The following is a 17,573-nucleotide window of genomic DNA, read 5'->3' on the forward strand; positions in this document are numbered from 1 at the left end:
ACAATTACTAAAAAAAATTCTGTGATAGATTAAATTATAATAAAAAGTAACATTAAACAAAGGTATTCGGCAAAGGAATGTCTACATTGGTAAACTACCTGTTGTTCTTGTCACTGTGTGTTAGATACACTTCACTAATGCCTGCAAATCAGATCCTTCAGATATTTCTACCTGCTTTCTGCCCGAGTCTGAGCCATACTAAATCATGTCTGTCGTATTCATTCTCATCCTCATCCTGGGCTTCTTATTGTCCCACAAAGCAGAGGAACAGGTAAGGCATCAATCAGCCCCCAATGCAAAAATTGTTCCAGATGCCCTTCTCTTCCTCATAACGACATCTCTGGTTTGGCACGGTGCATCCTTGTGATACTAAATGCCACTAAGTAATAGCTACACAAAAAATTGTAGGAAATTTTAAATGCTATAAAAAGCACATTGTGCTTTTCATGTACCCAGTCCAGCCCAGAATCAAGCTACTAATCCAAAATAAATCAGTCTTTCACATGAGATAAAAAGATGCCAGTTTTATGACTAATAACATGAATGTCCACTTACACCAATTTATTTTCTTCTACTTCATTTTAATCAACAGTAAATGCTGCATGTATTGTTGCATATAATTTTTTAACATCTTTATATAAGATAAATGAAAATGTGAAATTATTACGGTTAAACAGATTACTTAAAGATCTTGGATATGTTAAATATGACCCTCACATATATTACATATACTAGGCACTATACATATATATACATATATATACATATATACTATATATATAGTATACTACATATACTATACAACCAAAACCACAGGGATGGATGCTCTCTCCTGCAGCTAGACCCAGACTATCTGGCCCCTACTCTGTCTTTAGGTGGAGGCAGTTCCAAACCCCGGCCATGGGCAGGGACACCTCCCACTAGACCAGGTTGCTCAAAGCCCCATCCAGCCTGGTCTTGAACACCTCCAGGGATGGGGCCTGTTCCAGTGTCTCACCACCCTCACAGTAAAGAATTCATTCCTAATATCTAATCTCTTCCCATTTAAAACCATCACCCCTTGTCCTGTCACTGTGTTTCCTGACAAAGAGTCCCTCTCCACCTTTCCTGTAGGCCCTCTTCAGGTACTGGAAGGCCGCTATAAGGTCTCCCCGGAGCCTTCTCTTCTCCAGGCTACCCTTAAAGATAAAGATGGAGAAGCTGAAATGCTGAAATCTATATGGTAGCTTTTATTCAGCATTTCAGAAAAGACAATGTCATAGAACTGAGTTACAACAGATGAAATAGCAAACATTGGGCATAAGAACTGATAAAAAAATTGTATTATTTGTTGTTTTTTTAAAACTTTACATTGTATTTTGATTTTACCATTCTGTAAAGAGAAACCAAAGATAATTTTCTTTTCTTGAAAAAAGTATAATCCAAAACTTTATGTGGAATATCCTAATATAGTAATTTTAAAATAGAGCTTTTAAAAAACACACATGAAATCAGTCTAACTCCAATTCCACTGATATAAACAGTTAAATATTCCCTTGCCTTCAGTGAAAAAGCCTTAGGACAATGTTCAGCTTTCTGAAAATGCTGCTCAGTACAACTTACTTAAGTTATCAATGCAGATATTTATCAGAATTTCATGACACTGTACCGGTTATAGAATCATAGAATCATAGAATCATTCAGGTTGGAAAAGACCCTTGGGATCATTGAGTCCAACCATCAGTTCATCAGGTTCTTGTACAGTTTATGGAAAACCAGAGCTACAGTTTGAATCCACAGTGCATATGATGTGTATGACTCAAAACAGAAAAAAGAGATGAAAAAGATTGACACTGATTACACTGATCATTTGTGTCATAAGAAGTTTAATGTATTGATTAGCAAAATATAATTTGCTATATATATTTAGGCACACACACATATATAGCTAACAACATTGTATAGATTGAAACCTTCCAGCCAAATGGTTCAAACTCTGCTTCTATAAAGTAGGTAAACATTTCCAACATAATAAATGTAAACTATATCAACACAAAATGCCATTTCTGGATTTAATATGATAAAAATTAAAACTTTATAACAAAAAGTCATGTCCTGAGGATAATATCATAGTATAAATCTATTCTTTAAAATGCATGACATCTCAGTCACGTACGCTTTAGGAGAATTTACCAATAAGGATGAAATTTGGTATGTTAATCCTCAGGGTAAGTGCTGACTAGTATTATACACCCCTTTATACTTAATTAAGAAGAATGCTTGATTAAAATCAGTGGCAGCAACTTTGTAGAAACTATCTATCTCATCTCATTACTTTGCAGGAATAGATGCCTTTTTGTCACAAGAAAATGACTGCATAAAGCAATAATAGCCTTTATGGTGCACTAGAAAGAATGGTATTAATAGTAGGCAGAAAGCCATTCTAAGTATCTATTAACATCATAAACACATAATAAATTTAAACAAATCTCTCAATTCCCGTAGTGTGATGCTTCCATTTTGCTGATTGAAGGTCTACTGTTTGTTCTCAAAGAAATTAAAAAACCCTTCCTTGCAATTGCCATTCTCAGCACCTCTGCTGTAATGGACAGACCTCTGGGTTTCCCACTTTGGGCAAAACAGAGCTGGGAATTGGCCCAGGTGCAGCCCTGTGTGTGCATGGACCTTCCCTTACTGCGGTTGCAGAAGACAGTCAATCCTATGCCTCTCCTTCCAGTGCAGAGCTGGCCCTTACACTACAGTTTAAAAACGTAGCCAGTCTTGTTTTTCATGTTTCAAAAATAAATTCTGTCTCGAAACACATTTACAGATTCTCATGGTAAGTACATTTTCAGATTTTTACTCTAAATAACCCCTCATTTCATATAATCATAGAATCACAGAATACCAGGTTGGAAGGGACCTCAGGGATCATCTGGTCCAACCTTTCTTGGCAAAAGGACAGTCTAGACAAGCTGGCCCAGCACCCTGTACAGCTGAATCTTAAAAGTGTCTCATGTTGGGGAATCCACCACTTCCCTGGGGAGACCATTCCAATAGTTGAGAGTTCTTGTAGTGAAAAATTTTCCTTTTTTGTCCGATCAGAATCTCCCGTGGAGTAACGTACCCATAAACCCTTGTCTTTTCCACATGACTCCTTGTAAAAAGGGAGTAGTTTGTTTATTCTTTTTTCTCCTTTTTCTTTGCTGATACTTATGTACTCTAATGTAAGGATTATCACAAATGTCATTAACATGCTATTTACCTTCTTCCAAATCCCTAATGAGGATGTAAAATCGAATAAAGCCTAGAGTCCACCCCTGAAGTACCCAGCTGCTTAGCTCAATCTAGTATGACAACAAAGCATCAGCAAGGATACTTTATTTACAGTGCCTCATGCCAGTTTTTAACACATTGCTCATAAAACTATTATGCTTGAAAGTATGCTGAGTGACACTTAAATATTCAATAATACCCAAATGCATGGTCTGTTTCTTCATTCACCTGAGAACTCTGTCAACCAGATCTGTCTGACATCCTCCCTTAGGAGATGCTAGGACAGACTAGCTTTTATTACTAGCTTATACACTACCTGCTGTATTGAAGAAGAAATAGAAGAAACGCATTAGGAAGTTATCTGCTACTGCATTACAAGTCATAATAATTAGAATAATAGCCTGGTAAGAGTATTTTTTTTTTTTATATATCTATGTGCTTTCCACTGTGTGCTGCATTACCTCATCGGGCTCGGGCTTTCATGAGTGAAAACGATAAGCGAGGTAAGATAGTGGAGGTATGATTAATCTCGTGCCAAATGAGCCAACTGTTGACCCAGTTACCTTAACAGCACACACAAGTCACTTGCTGCTCTCCTCACCTGATAACATTTAACACTTTTGTCACCTAACCCAAGAACTACGCCAAAGCAAGGCACACCCTTGAGCAAGGATGCAGGATGAAATCAGGACTCCTGCACTGCATTCTGCACTTGGGAGGGGATTTCTCCGTCTCTCACCTCCCCCATCTCCCCAGCTGCTCTCTTCTTACTCCATCTCTACAATCTGGTGTCTCCTCAGGGCTGTGTCTTCCCCACTTCAGGCTCCCTGTTCCAGTCCCAGACTCCCACTGCTCCTCTTGCCCAGCCAAAGACTGCTCCATCTCATCCTTCCAGCCCTCTCACTCCCGTCCCCACCTCTTCACCCACCCCTTCCCAGCCCCACCTTGGCCCCATCTCCTACCAGTCACTCTTCATTTCCACTCCCACTCTCCAGGAAGTATCCATTCCCCTATTCCTGATTCCCCCAGTCACAATGACTCCCCTGACTCTTCTCCCTTCATTCCTGCTGGCTCTTTGCTGGGTTTTTAATCCAAATTCATTCTTCCCCTCCGCCTTCACTTTCTCTGTGCAGTCACCGTATGGAGGTACTTGGCTGTAATGTGTCTGCCCCCCACCCACCCCCAAGATCCTCTTCAAGAGAATTTTTAACACAAAAAAACAACAGTTCTTTTGCCTTTTGTCATTCTTGGAGAGGGCAGGACCATTTCTGCAGAAAATTCCAAAATTCACCTTCAGGGGCATTAAGTTTAGAAGTGCTTTAGCTCAAACTGCGAAGCTCAGGAAAAATTATTGGCAGCAGAAAAGAGAGTTTTTACATAAAAAGCTAAGCACAGCAATATATTTGTTAATAATAATTAACAAATATTCTCTTTTTTCCTATCTTTTTATAAAATTCCAACCTATCTATATTAACAATTTAGTTTTAAAAGGTCATTAAAATAATAATTCCAATTATTCCAGTAATTTCACTTGCCATAGAAGCTTGCAGCTCCCTGTAACACCCACTTCTACCTGCCCTGTCCCTTACTCCTTGAACACAACAGACAAATTAGTAAAAAAAAAAAAAAAAAAAATTTTAATTTCACTTTTCCTTTGAAAATATTTCCACCTTCTATGACATTCATACTAAAGATTCATTATGGGCAAGCTGAGTCTTTGCCTAATTTACTACAAACTCCAATGACTTTTGTATTTCAAAAGAAGTACTTTCCAACTTTGATTCTGGAGAGTTAGTGCTCTTGATCAAGCACTCACCCCAGTAAAGAATACGTATACGTTGCTCTGCCACATTTTCCTGCCTATGAGTAATAGAACAAAAATCAAAATAACCACCTTGCTTTGGTTCAGATGTCACACAGATAAAGGGTGTGGTAAGGCTCTTTGTTTCAAACATCTGCCTTCAAAGAAAAAGAATTATAGCTAAGTAATTTTCTCTTCATTCAAGGCATCAGTAGCAACAAATATGCACCCGGTGGAACTTAAAATATTCCAAGGACATTTCCATTTTAAAATTACTACTTACCGCCAATTAAAAATCTCATTACAAATAATAACTAGTTGAGTCATGATCCACAATGTGTCGTTTGGCTACCAAGAATGTGAAGGAAGAAAGGTTCTTCCAGTAAAGGAACAGAAGAGGGGGTTTCATTTCCAGCTCTAACACAGGTTTCATGTGTAATCTTGTGTTTCTCAGGTAATTTCTCTGTTTCAATTTGCCCAGTAATAGCAATAAAGGAATAATACTTCCATCCTTCACATTCCTGTAATAACGCTGAAAGAATTTAAGTCTGTAAAGCTTCCAGATGGGAAGCACTGTATGAATATTCCTATAATGCGAGCAAGGTATTTGCAGCAGTTTCCCTGCATCTGAACTAATGAGTGTCAATTTGCATCTTGTGAATGTATTTTATAATAAGCAACACTATGAGTTCTGCGTGCAATCCTCTCAAAGGTGTGACTGAAGCTTGTCTCACAGCTGGGGTATTTACAAAGACTGTTGCAGCAAGGATTTTCTTACCTCTAAGAAGATGCAAAGCTTATGCTGCCACTTTTCATCAGGTGGACTTCCCTCTTCACTGCCTAACAGCCTCATTTTACAAATTCTGTAGAAACTTAGGTTACCCTTCTCTGAATAAGCTTTGCTTCCATTGGAAAGCAGACTAAAAGAATTCCAGTTCCAAGGGAATAAATTGCAAAACCTGATGTCAGGTAGTTTAGACTACTTTCAACACGTGCTACCTCTGTAATGCGCACAGAATAAACCCGGTTCTGAAAATACACAACAATCTATTACCGTGAGTATATGCAGAAACCTGCTCTACAAACTTCCCAAGAACGAACTTTGGCTAGAATTCTATACAGCTATCCTTCGGACTACAAAGGCAAATTGAACCGGACATTTAAAGACATTCATAAATAATGATCAGAAATGCAGTAAGAAAGATAGTTGTGTATATTCTGTTCAACAAAAGTTGCTCAAGGGAATCAATATCCAAAAAACCAAACTAACAAATGGACATCCTTCGGAATTTAATTTGCTCCACAAACAAGTTGAGACTTTTCAAAGTTCCAGAGACAGAGGAGAGTTAGATAGCTAGAGATTAGGAAAAAATGTTAGTATAATGATCACATAATTATAGCATAATTCCTGCAAAACAATACCTTTGGCAGACTTCTGTGCTGAGCCAGATAGTACCGGTTATTTAAGAATTCAAGGGAACGTAAATGAGTCTTTCAAAATAAAACTAAAACCCTCTGCAACTTCACAACTATAAATAAAATCAAGGGCAATTAATAATCAAGATCTGTTACATTCTTTTGATCAGTCCTTGTCTAACACCAATCCATCTAACATCTTTGTATTCTGGCCATACACAAATCACAATTTCTGACCCCCTCACTGACTACTGAAAACCGCAGCAGCCTCTCTACTTGTCTGCATTAGTGCTACACTTCATGACAACAAATTTCTGAAAGCACAGAAAGTGTTCAGGATTAAGGCTGAATAGCATGTCTCTCAAAAGTGTCTCTGTGTGTGTGTGTGTGTTAAACTTCTCTGCTAAGGCTCCAAGCACCTAATTAAGCTCTTTATCAGCAACACATTCCCCTGGAGACACGTGATACCTGTCACTACAGTGATCCTACAGTATTTACAAAACAACACTCGGATTTCTTTTCAAACCAGTGGCCTGAAAAGCACCCAAAAATCTCCCTTCTGGGATACGACGAATCTCTCAGGCGGCTCTGTAATACCAGTTACATCACTGACCTTGAGATTTATGCCCAAACACCAATACTGTTGGTGGTCTCTCTCTATTGGTGATCTCTGTATTTCACGCAGAGGAGGAAGCAAGCAGCATTCGACAACTCAGTGAAACCACTGCTACTTGATCGAGGGCAAACTAGGAGGACAGTGTTTCTCAGATGTGTTTTCATTCAGCCACTTGTTTTAGCACGCTCTGCCGTATGCTGGGAATAGAAAACCTTTGCTATCCCTCCGTTTTGAATGTGACTATAGTTTGAAACATAGAAAAGATCATATATATGTATGGAATTAACAGGCTTCTCAGTAGTTGCTGCGAGGAAGACAGTCTGTGCTCCCTTATCATAAGTGCCATGTCAAGGGGCCCTCCAGCACCTGGCAGACAGAGGTCGGAGAGACTTTGCTGGTGAGAACTGAGGCAAAGACAGCACTCAGTCCCTCAGTCCACTGCCACTAAACCCCCTGCCCCATTCAGTGACAGGTCCACATTTTCCTTGTTCAGCTCTTTACCACTAAAGAAGCAAGAGAAACTCTTCTTCTTGCCCTTGGTACCCTTGCAATTCCCATCTCTAGTTGAGCTTTGGATTTCCAAGCACCATTCTTGCATGCCCGGGCAATGTTTATAAATTCCTCCTTTGCAGCCAAACCCTGCTTCCGCCTCTGATATACTGCCTTTTTTGCATTGGAGCTCAGCCATGAGGTCCCTGATAAACCAAACCGGTCTCCTCATGTGTTCGCTTGTTTCACTGAGTTTTGGGGTGTCCCATTCTCACACTTGGAAGGCGCTGAACTCAAAGACTCACCAGCTTCCTGGGTTCCTTTGCCTTTCAGAGCTGCCCGCCATGGGATCCCACCTGACATTTTCTGAAATCTGGAAAACTGAAATCTGCTCTCCTAAAGACCAGGGTCTATACTCTGCCACCCTGTTTCCTGACTTTTCTCAGGATCTTGAGCTCCAACCAGTTCTTTCTTCTCAGTGGATAGAAAACCCAGCTGTACTTGATCCATCTTGTATCAAGAAGTCATTGCCAATACCCTTGAGAAATCTTGACTGCCTGCATCCTACTACACCGCACTTCCAGCAGACATCAGGAGGTTCAAGTCCCCCATGTGAACCAATAACAGCAATTCATCAACTTATTCAAATTGTTTAAAGAAGGCTTTGTCTGCTCCTCACCCTGATTGGGTGGCCTGTAACAGATTTCCGCCCTTAATGTCCTCTCTTCTGTTCCTGATCTACAAACTCTCAAGCACACTGTCACCCACCCATCCCATATAAGAGCTCCATACACATGAGGAGCTCATTCACAATGATGGCAACCTCCACTCCTCATCCTCCCTGCAGGTCCTTCCTGAAGAGCTTGTATCTATCCATCACAGCCTTCCAACTGTGTGAGCTGTTAGCCTCAAGTCTGCCACTCCAATGATGTTGTGGTTTTGTGACTGCATCCAGCACTTGACTTCCTCCTGGTTGTTTTCCAGAGTGTGTCTATTTGTATACGTACACTTAAGGTGGGTGTCTCTTCATCTTCTTGACCAGCTCCTGAGGTGTCTCTTATTGCCTTTGCCCTGCACCCTTTGCTTTCCACCCCAGCTCACTGTTACCTAACTGAACTATGGGTCATAATCTCCCACCACTGTCATTCCTAGTTGCAAGCTCTTAGCAGGTTGATGAGCCAGTTGGCAGATGTCTTGCCCCACTTCGTCATACTGTTGAACACCTTTCCATTTACATTCTTAAAAAAATATAAACAGCATAAAAACTTACAACATGTGGCTGAAAGAGCTGCTGTGAAGTTTGAACACTGTGTTATTCCTTTTAGCTGAAGCAATAGACAAAAGATTGAATGATTCAGAAGAGAGTATATTAAAAGAGAAGGGATTTTCTTTCTATGGACAATTGATTCAAATCTATTTTAGGTAATTGCAGCGAATGAAAAATCACCAACTTACAAATAATTCAGCTACCTACCTCTGTGAAATTATTCTGCAGTCCAAATTTATCATGGGAACAACAAGACAAACAACAACTTTACTGCTGATGCTCTGAAGCAGAGAAGAGAGGGATGCAAAAGCTAGATTGGCCTGGAGAAGGAACTATCTCTGATATTCGGAAGCAGACAGGGGTGTGGGAGTCACTATTAAGAAAGCAAATATGATTTACCATACAACTCCACCAACTTAATAGCAGGAATCAGCCAAAACTGCCTCCCGCTCTTAGCCATGTATCCTTGTCCCCTTCCTTACACTGACCCCAGCATCCCCAGAGAGGTGCTGGAGTCTCCGTCTCTGGAGACATTCAAAACCCGCCTGGACACGTTCCTGTGCAACCTGCTCTAGGTGGACCTGCTTTAGCAGAGGGGTTGGACTAGATGATCTCCAGAGGTCCCTTCCAACCCCATATCATTCTATGATTCTGTGATTCTGAGATCTACACCATTTTATAAAGTCTGACTGGCAGGACACTAACTGTCTGGGGAGTTAGGGTGGGAGAGAAGGGGTAGGAGCATGGGGACAGGGACAAGAGGCTAGGGTGGGACTGCCCCTCCCAGGCACAGCTACTGCAATGCCACACCTGCCCACCCCGGCTTCAACAGCCACCGGAATTCAGTTTCTAGGGCTACCAGCTCATAGCAAGTGTCAGAGCACTTACCAATTGCTTAGAAACTCAGGAATGAATACAGAAAATAAAGCTGGACAAGCACATACAATCGGAATTCTGGAAGTGCAGCGACTGCTTCCTACTGTCCACAAGGTCAACATAGAGATGAGAGTTTAAACTATTAATGAAATGAGTGCATCAAAAGTGACAGAAATATAAAAGGCATGTTAAATAGCATTTTGGTTTATATCCTCCTTTACTAAACCATGCACGATTTACCTTTTGTACACTTTATACACCTATGGCAGCCTGTATATTATCACTTCCCTTATAAATGTTCTTTTATTTATAAATGTATGTATAAAAACCTACAGCTTCTTCAGTGTTATTTTATATGCATAGAAGAACCCACAAGAACTGCTAGTTCTTTCCCTGATCTTTTTGAATAGTAACTAGCTGTATTGGAAAAAACAAAACTGCTGGTAACTCGATAAACCAACAGTACTGCAACATCAGATATCACAGATTAAATCATTCAAAGTGGATACTAACAGTACAACAGAATAGTTTTGGTTTTACCACAAGTAAAATCATTGAAATCTTTACGGAATATGTACCAGTAATTATCTGTGCCTAGTTTATGCCTAGTTTCCAGACTATTTTATATTTTGAGATAAGGATTGAAGTTTTGCCACAAAAATTTTACGCACTAAGACTGCACTCAAACTATTTGTAGATGTCTACGACAATAATTCATACTTCTTAATGGCAAGCAAACTTGTTCTGTAAATAAACTGAATTTTACAGTAGAGCATTTTGGATTCTCTCATGCTTTTTTCCTCCCAGTATGGTAGAAACAATTCTGGAAGGTCCTGAAGAGAGTAGCAAATATCAAAATAAGCAAAAATACTCTTTTAAAAGTTCTCAGGTCCCTGAAGTCATAAAACTTCCATTTTCCTTTCTAAGAAGAGCCATGTCAAAATGCAAATTTTAAAATGGTTACCACCCAGAACACAGCCCAAACTCTCTAGTTTAATACCTTTCCCAACTGCTCTGTGGAGAAGAGGATCAGATCTGCAGACAAATATATGGAAGGTTGCCCTGGGATATAACAGTCATCACTATTAAGCAAGTCACTGTTCTGTTGGCAATCACAGACTACTTAAGGCTGAAGAATATACTAAGGACCCTAATTTCAGGCTCAATGGATCGAGTAATCAATTCTCTTTGTGTAGCAAGACAGCCTGAATTAATAGCACCCTTTGTCCAAGGCAGAGTCACATCCCAAGGCCGCAGCAGATGATAACCTTCATCCGCAAGGCTCCCTAAAGGCAGAGGCCATGGAAGCGGCCAGCTTTCTGCAGGTGTGTTAGGGTAAGACCCCAGTAGCAAGTAAGAGGAGAAGGTCCAAGCATGGCCCCAGTTTCTCTATCAGTGCCAGCCTACTCTCCCGCGTTCCACAACCACACGTCCCTGCACCTTCCCCAGCTGCAGGCCACCCACTTGCTCCAGGCAAGAACCCATCCTTTCCCTGCAGGGTGAGTTTGAAGCACATCAGCTTCTTGAATCGGCTCCCTCTGGGTCTATAGGAGTAGGAATGCCAGAGCAAGAGAGATGGCAGGGAAGGATGGGTTCTTCTTGTTCAGCGAACATGTTTGTTTAAGTGGGCACTGAGAAAAATGAAGAAGCGTCTCTCCTTCACTGGTATCTTGCTACAACCACCAAGTCTGATAGTACAGTGTGCTCAGAGCGTTCAGCTTTAAACAGGTCTATGTTTGCCTGCAAATAAGCAACCCCCTGCAAAATGGCTTTTATCATCTTCCTGCACAATACAATCTTACTAGAATATCAAAATAGTGCAGCACAGAACTTGCACGTAATGCAGACTTTTATCTAAGAAACCGCCCACAGCCTTCCCTTTCTCTTGCTCATGGACACAGGACTTCATGAATCTTCTCTGTAGAAAGGCTGAATTTTATCACAGAATCACAGAATAGTAGGGGTTGGAAGGGACCTTTGGAGATCATGTAGTCCAACCCCCCACCAAAGTAGGGTCACCTAGAGCAGGCTGGACAGGAACACATCCAGGCAGGTTTTGAATATCTCCAGAGAAGGAGACTCCACAACCTCTCTGGGCAGCCTGTTCCAGTGCTCTGGCACCCTCAAAGTAAAGATTTTCCTCATGTTGAGATGGAATTTCCCATGTTTGAGCTTGTGTCCGTTGGCCCTTGTCCTGTCCCTGGGCACCACTGAGAAGAGTCTGGCCCCATCCTCTTGACACCTGCCCTTTAGATATTTAAGAGCATTGATGAGGTCTCCTCTTAGTCTTTTCTTCTCCAGCTAAACAGACCCAGGTCTCTCAGCCTTTCCTCATTAGAGAGGTGCTCCATTCCCTTGATCATCTTTGTAGCCCTCCACTGGATTCCCTCCAGTAGTTCCTTGTCTTTCTTGAACTGGGGAGCCAAGAACTAGACACAGTACTCCAGATGCAGCCTCACTAGGGCAGAATAGATGGGGAGGATGACCTGCCTCAACCTGCTGGTCATACGTTATTGCTAAATATATTACACTCCTTTAATGAAGGACTACATGGCAGTCAGCAACCCCACAGGCTTCACATTAGCCATCAAGAAGTTGCTGTTACACCTGATGCTCTTCTGACAACGTAACTTGTTTGGAGGCCAGCACTGCATTCAGCTCCGTATGTGATGAGCAAGCTGCGGAGCAGCCCCGAGAGCCACTCGGGGATGGTGTGGTGTTTGAGCCATGCAAGCAGTAACTGATACGGGTGCCCATGTGCCCCCAGGATTAAGCTGTCTCTGATGTTACCACCACTAAGTAAACCACAAGTGGCTTTTGCCAGCCACTGCTTATGGGGACTGGGCATGCAGGAGCTCAGGATGTGGAGCTGGATTGAGCAATGGGCTATGCACAGCACAAAGGTGAAGAGGATTATGATGATGTGAGGATTTTGATGTGGACGGTGGCTACTGTGCAAGAATACAGGGAAGTATGGGCCATGGGAAAGGCCATTATGACCTGAAGTCATAATACTGAAAAAGGCCTTATTCCAAACCTGAATTAAGTGCAAGTCCACAGAAAAAAACATCTTGCCATTCAAAGGTAAATGAGTGTCGTAATCCTTAAAATAAGCTCCTGAAGATAACTCCGTTCTATAAGAAGTGGCAAGTAAAATTAAAATGTTCACTATGCAAAATGTGCCCTCTCGTTTCATTACACAAAAAGACACCTTAAAATCTATCTCTAGTAACTGGGAGACAATGAAATGCAGTTTCTGCCAGCCCACACAAGAGCTGACTTGTCAGAGCACAAGTGAGCCATCTACCTGTGCTGTTTGGATTCTTCTACAGAATCCTTTCCTCCAACGAACTTAATTGGTGATCTCATTTAGAAACTGCAAAGACCAGAATTCACTATCTATTTTCCTGCTGTTTATGCTGATGGCACTCCAGATCTGTGTAGCTTGATTTTTAAACTTCTATTTTTTTAAAAAGCTATGAATTTGAAAAATGCATTTTGAAATTAAATTCAGAATAAATCTAACTATCATCTGATTCATTCAAGAAGTAAAAACAGTCAAGAAAAGAGCAGATTCAAATTCTTAACATTTAGATTCATATGTTATTTTACAAATATTTGTTTACAAAAAGTATTTAGCAATATTTTCATAACAAATCTGAGAAGACTCTTAATTGTCTTTAGGTGAGCTCTGTTTTATTCTTGTCATCTTATTGACCTCCGTGGGCCAAGTGAGCACTATTCAACTTGAGCAAGCATGGCCATTTTAGCAGTAATTCCAGAAGAAGTAATGCAAATGGTTAATGAGTTGTTGACTAATGCAGAGTTTGAAGATGTTGCCTAGTGCAGTGTTGATCAAAAATATTTGAATATTTAAGAAAATATCCGAACAGAAATGAGATCAGTTAAAAAAAAAATTTAAAAAAAAAAATCTTACTTTCCAACCAGAAATTCCCAATTCTGACCCCATCTCCAACACATTACGAGAATATTTTCCAGAACTGCGTGACGTGACCAGTATTTTATTGACCTGCGCAGAGCAAAAGTCTGTTCTGAGAGATGCAGGAAGGAGTATTTTGAGGTCTCTCAGTTTGTTGGGATGATTCAAAGGCCAGAGCGTGACTCGGCTTTTTTGTCCACGAGGAACAGGAGTGCATGCTCACTGGGGACACACCACCCACTGTATCATCCTGATTACAATAGTTAACAGGTACCTAAAATGAACTGACTCCAGTGCCCATAAATTAACTGCCTCCTTAGCTGGCTGACAGACACGGAAATCCAAGCAGCGTGCCAGGTGAGCACCTCTGCAAGCGCTGCGTGACGCCGAACTGAAATCCTGCCCAGAACGTCAAGAATGCCAGTTTGTCCAAGACCTTAGACAGAGAGCAAAATCAGAGAAAATTGTCACCCCAGGTAGAATAACTGAGTATATTTCACGGAAAGGTATGGGCAATCTATTAGAAAATATTAATGCTCTGTGTAAGCCAAAACATAAATAAATTGACAGGACTGGTTTGGTGGGACTATAAACCCCGGGAAGGATAAATGCTACTGTTTTAAAGTGCCAATTTACATAAACATACACGGACAGCACCTCTACACTGTTAACATTTGAGCAGTATCTATACTGTAGGACGTAAACGTCTTTTTCTTTTAAAACAGTACGTTAGAGCTCTTTCTACTAGGTAAATGCCATGGCATAATTTATAGCTTACTTCTGCTCTTGGGTATGCAGACACAGCACCTATTCTCTGAAAAACATGTTCCTGTGCATGCATGTGCAGGCTTCCCAGCAGTTTCTCAAGCAAGGGAAGTGTTTTCCTCTGCTCCACCCATCACACAGCAGAGCTGAAGAAAGCCCTAGGTCTTTTGAACTCCCTACTGTTGTCTTATCAAATTGTTTGTTTTTCAGCTAGAAAGGATAGCTACAGATTTATGAACACAGCCTTCCAGACTGAAAGCAAAAAAAAAATTAAATAATTGGCAACAAGTTTAAGTCAACCTGGATTAATTTATTGTATTTCCTCTTACTGTTTATTCAAATACAGTCAAAAGTGTGTTTATCAGCTAAAAGAATGCCAGAAATACCAATTATTCATATGCTATTTCCATTTCTCTAAACCGGAATTTCATTTAAGGACTTCTAATTTCAGACTAGAAACATCTTTGCTGTTTTGAAATACTTTCAATATACTTGGTGTAGAGGAAAAAAGAAAAAAAAATTAAAGTGGTATATTTAATTCCACAATATAGTTATTTTCATATTCTAAAGTGCTAGTTTTACTTAAAGTTACAGTAGCCTATTACAAAAATAATGCCAGAACTGATTTGATTTCTGCACCATAAAGTGACTTGTTTTTCTTCTGTCATAAACTGACTAGCTTGTTATGAAATATGTGTTGTCACAATACACACTTATGTTCTCAGTATTTGATTAACATTAGTCAAAAAAAGTAACTCAATTATAAAAGTCTCTTCCAGTTCTTGTGGAAACAGCGATTTGTATGAATATGCACTAAATATTTTAGAAGGAGGGCACATAAGCAACGCTGTTTAGGTAATAGTATTATTCCCTGGTGACTTCACACTTGTGGTAGAAAAACAGATTCAAACAAGCAGTACAGTGTTACTGAGGATACAAATGGCCTGGAAAAATACAGTTTCTATGGATATCATTTAATGAAGACAAGCCTTGCGTGTCACACATCTAATATAGTGTTATTTTTATTTCTTCGCAGGTGTAAATAAAAGATACATGCTTTTTATTACGCAGATTTTGAATGTTTTATACCATAGAATTTTAAAATACCAGTCTTTTATGCAGAAGTTATTAAATTCTAGATAGTGGGATGATCAGAACCTTACTGCATACATAGCCAAGTTGGATTTTTCCAGAGACATTGTGTTCTATCTTCTAAAAACAGTTAATTACAGAGATCTAGCACTGTTAATACAAGCTTCTATAGAAAAGGAATATATTATTCATGTATTTTAAATTAAAAAGCAAATTTCTGCCAGAGTTATCCTGTGGTCTTACCTAATCTGAATATATTTGCAAGCACTAAATTTTATTCAGAAATCTTTATTACATAATATTGCTAAAAATCCAAAGAGTGATTGATTTAAACAGCAATGGAAATCAGGAACAGCAATACTGGAAAGACCAAGGAAGACTAAAATGCCATTTGTTTACATTCTGCAAAACCCAGCCTGGATTAGATAAACAGATGGATTCTTTCTGGATGGAAATATTGCATAAGATTCTGAAATTAAGCATAGAGGGTAGGAAGTGCAGTTATAAGCAACTGATGTTTTGCTTTTCGTCACATTAAAATAATGACTTGCAGACCTTAAGTAAAATCATTATATTTTTGTCCTCGGTGCACAATTAATAAAAACCAACTTCTGAGCAATGCCACACCCTTGTGATTAAACAGCATTTTCAAAAATATTCAGATAAAGCCTGAACAAATCAAATAAACATGTAGACAGGAAACGCTGTTTGGAATGCACTCCCTGCAATGTACTATTAGAGAGAGCCAGAAAGCAGCCTAACTTCAGAATTCAATCAAGCAAAATCTAGTATAATCTCATTACAGCCTTTGCAGTTAATGAAACCTATTTAAATCTCTCCCATTCTGATTTTTAGAGCTGACGAAAGCAAAAATTATTTGGTTTATATAACACAAACATACAGAAATACAAGATTTTATCCTTTAGGTTAGCCTAGCTATTTACCAAGCAATGCGTAATATGAAAAGATTACTCTTCTGCTACTCACTATTGCTCCAGGATTTCAGTAAATATTTGATACTGATTTCAAAGAAGCCTGAATCCTGCTGGCTAGCCATGTCTGCTGCATACAAAGAGGCTTCTATAATTCTGAGCAGCTGAAGTGGCAGGTACTATGTATGTAGATGTGACTGTCACCAGTTAGTGATGTAAACGAGGGGTCAGAGGAGGAAATGAAGTCTCCGCAGATCCACTTCTTCCGTTCATGGTAGGTAAGCTCATTAAAAAAAAAAAAAAGGCGCTCAACAACAAAAACACACCATGAGATTTTTGTCCTTTGCTCTTCCTCCGGGGCTCGTACTTAATTCTGTCTGCGGGGTATTTTATTCCCTCACCCCCTCAGTATGTATTTTCATTTATTCCATTCCACAACTGGGCAAATTTCCCCCGGTCGGTTAAGGCATATGCAGTACCACAGCACTTGTTCCATAAGCACAGTCAGAGTATCTTCCCGAAGGGTGTCTGAGCTGCGCTTTTAATAACATGCAGTCTGCCTCTCTGAAGCTTTTTTTTCCATCAGAATGACAGCCGGAGCGTATGCACCTCCTCTTGCGAACCGAGTATCAACTTGAAGCCCCGCTGAAGCCGTCTCTTCTGCAGCCGGAGGAATTTCACACGTACCCTTTAGCTTTAGGAGAAAAAAACAACCCACCCTCTAACAAATATCCTCCGCATGCTCTGGTCAGCTGCTCTCCTTCCGCCTGGTTCCGAGAAGAGCACGCTCAACTCTACACAACTGCATCATGCTGCGGTAAAGCAGAGCTGCACCCATAGATCTGATTGCAGTGACGTTGGGAATAAAAAAAAAAAAAAAAAAAAAAAGCTCTCCCTCAGCCCAGTTGCACAAGAGAAGCACTTCCAGAGCACTAAAAACAAGGCATTCAGACCGGCTGCTTCTGCTTTTCTTTCACTGCTACAGAAAAACATGCTGTCATTTTTTTTTCTCGACTTTTTATTTTTTTTTCTCCCCCTTAACAAGGATGAGAGACGGCAAGCTGAATTCATAATGGCAAATAAACCAGCCAGCTCGCTGCGCTTGGTATTCACCTCTGAAGGAG

At 40.1% G+C, this 17,573-nt stretch overlaps 1 protein-coding gene across 2 annotated transcripts in view; it reads right to left on the minus strand.

The window, feature by feature from the left end:
* Nucleotides 1–16,904, minus strand: part of FRY (FRY microtubule binding protein) — a 174,224-nt gene extending 157,320 nt beyond the window's left edge. For both annotated transcript variants that reach the window (XM_074156759.1, XM_074156750.1), the window contains exon 1: nt 16,505–16,904. In XM_074156759.1, coding sequence (XP_074012860.1) covers nt 16,505–16,574 — 70 coding nt within the window. In that variant the 5' untranslated portion in view covers nt 16,575–16,904. The remainder of the gene's footprint in view (nt 1–16,504) is intronic.
* Nucleotides 16,905–17,573: the final 669 nt, after the last annotated feature.

The sequence above is a fragment of the Numenius arquata genome, chromosome 1, assembly GCF_964106895.1.
Source record: "Numenius arquata chromosome 1, bNumArq3.hap1.1, whole genome shotgun sequence".
Lineage (NCBI taxonomy): Eukaryota > Metazoa > Chordata > Aves > Charadriiformes > Scolopacidae > Numenius > Numenius arquata.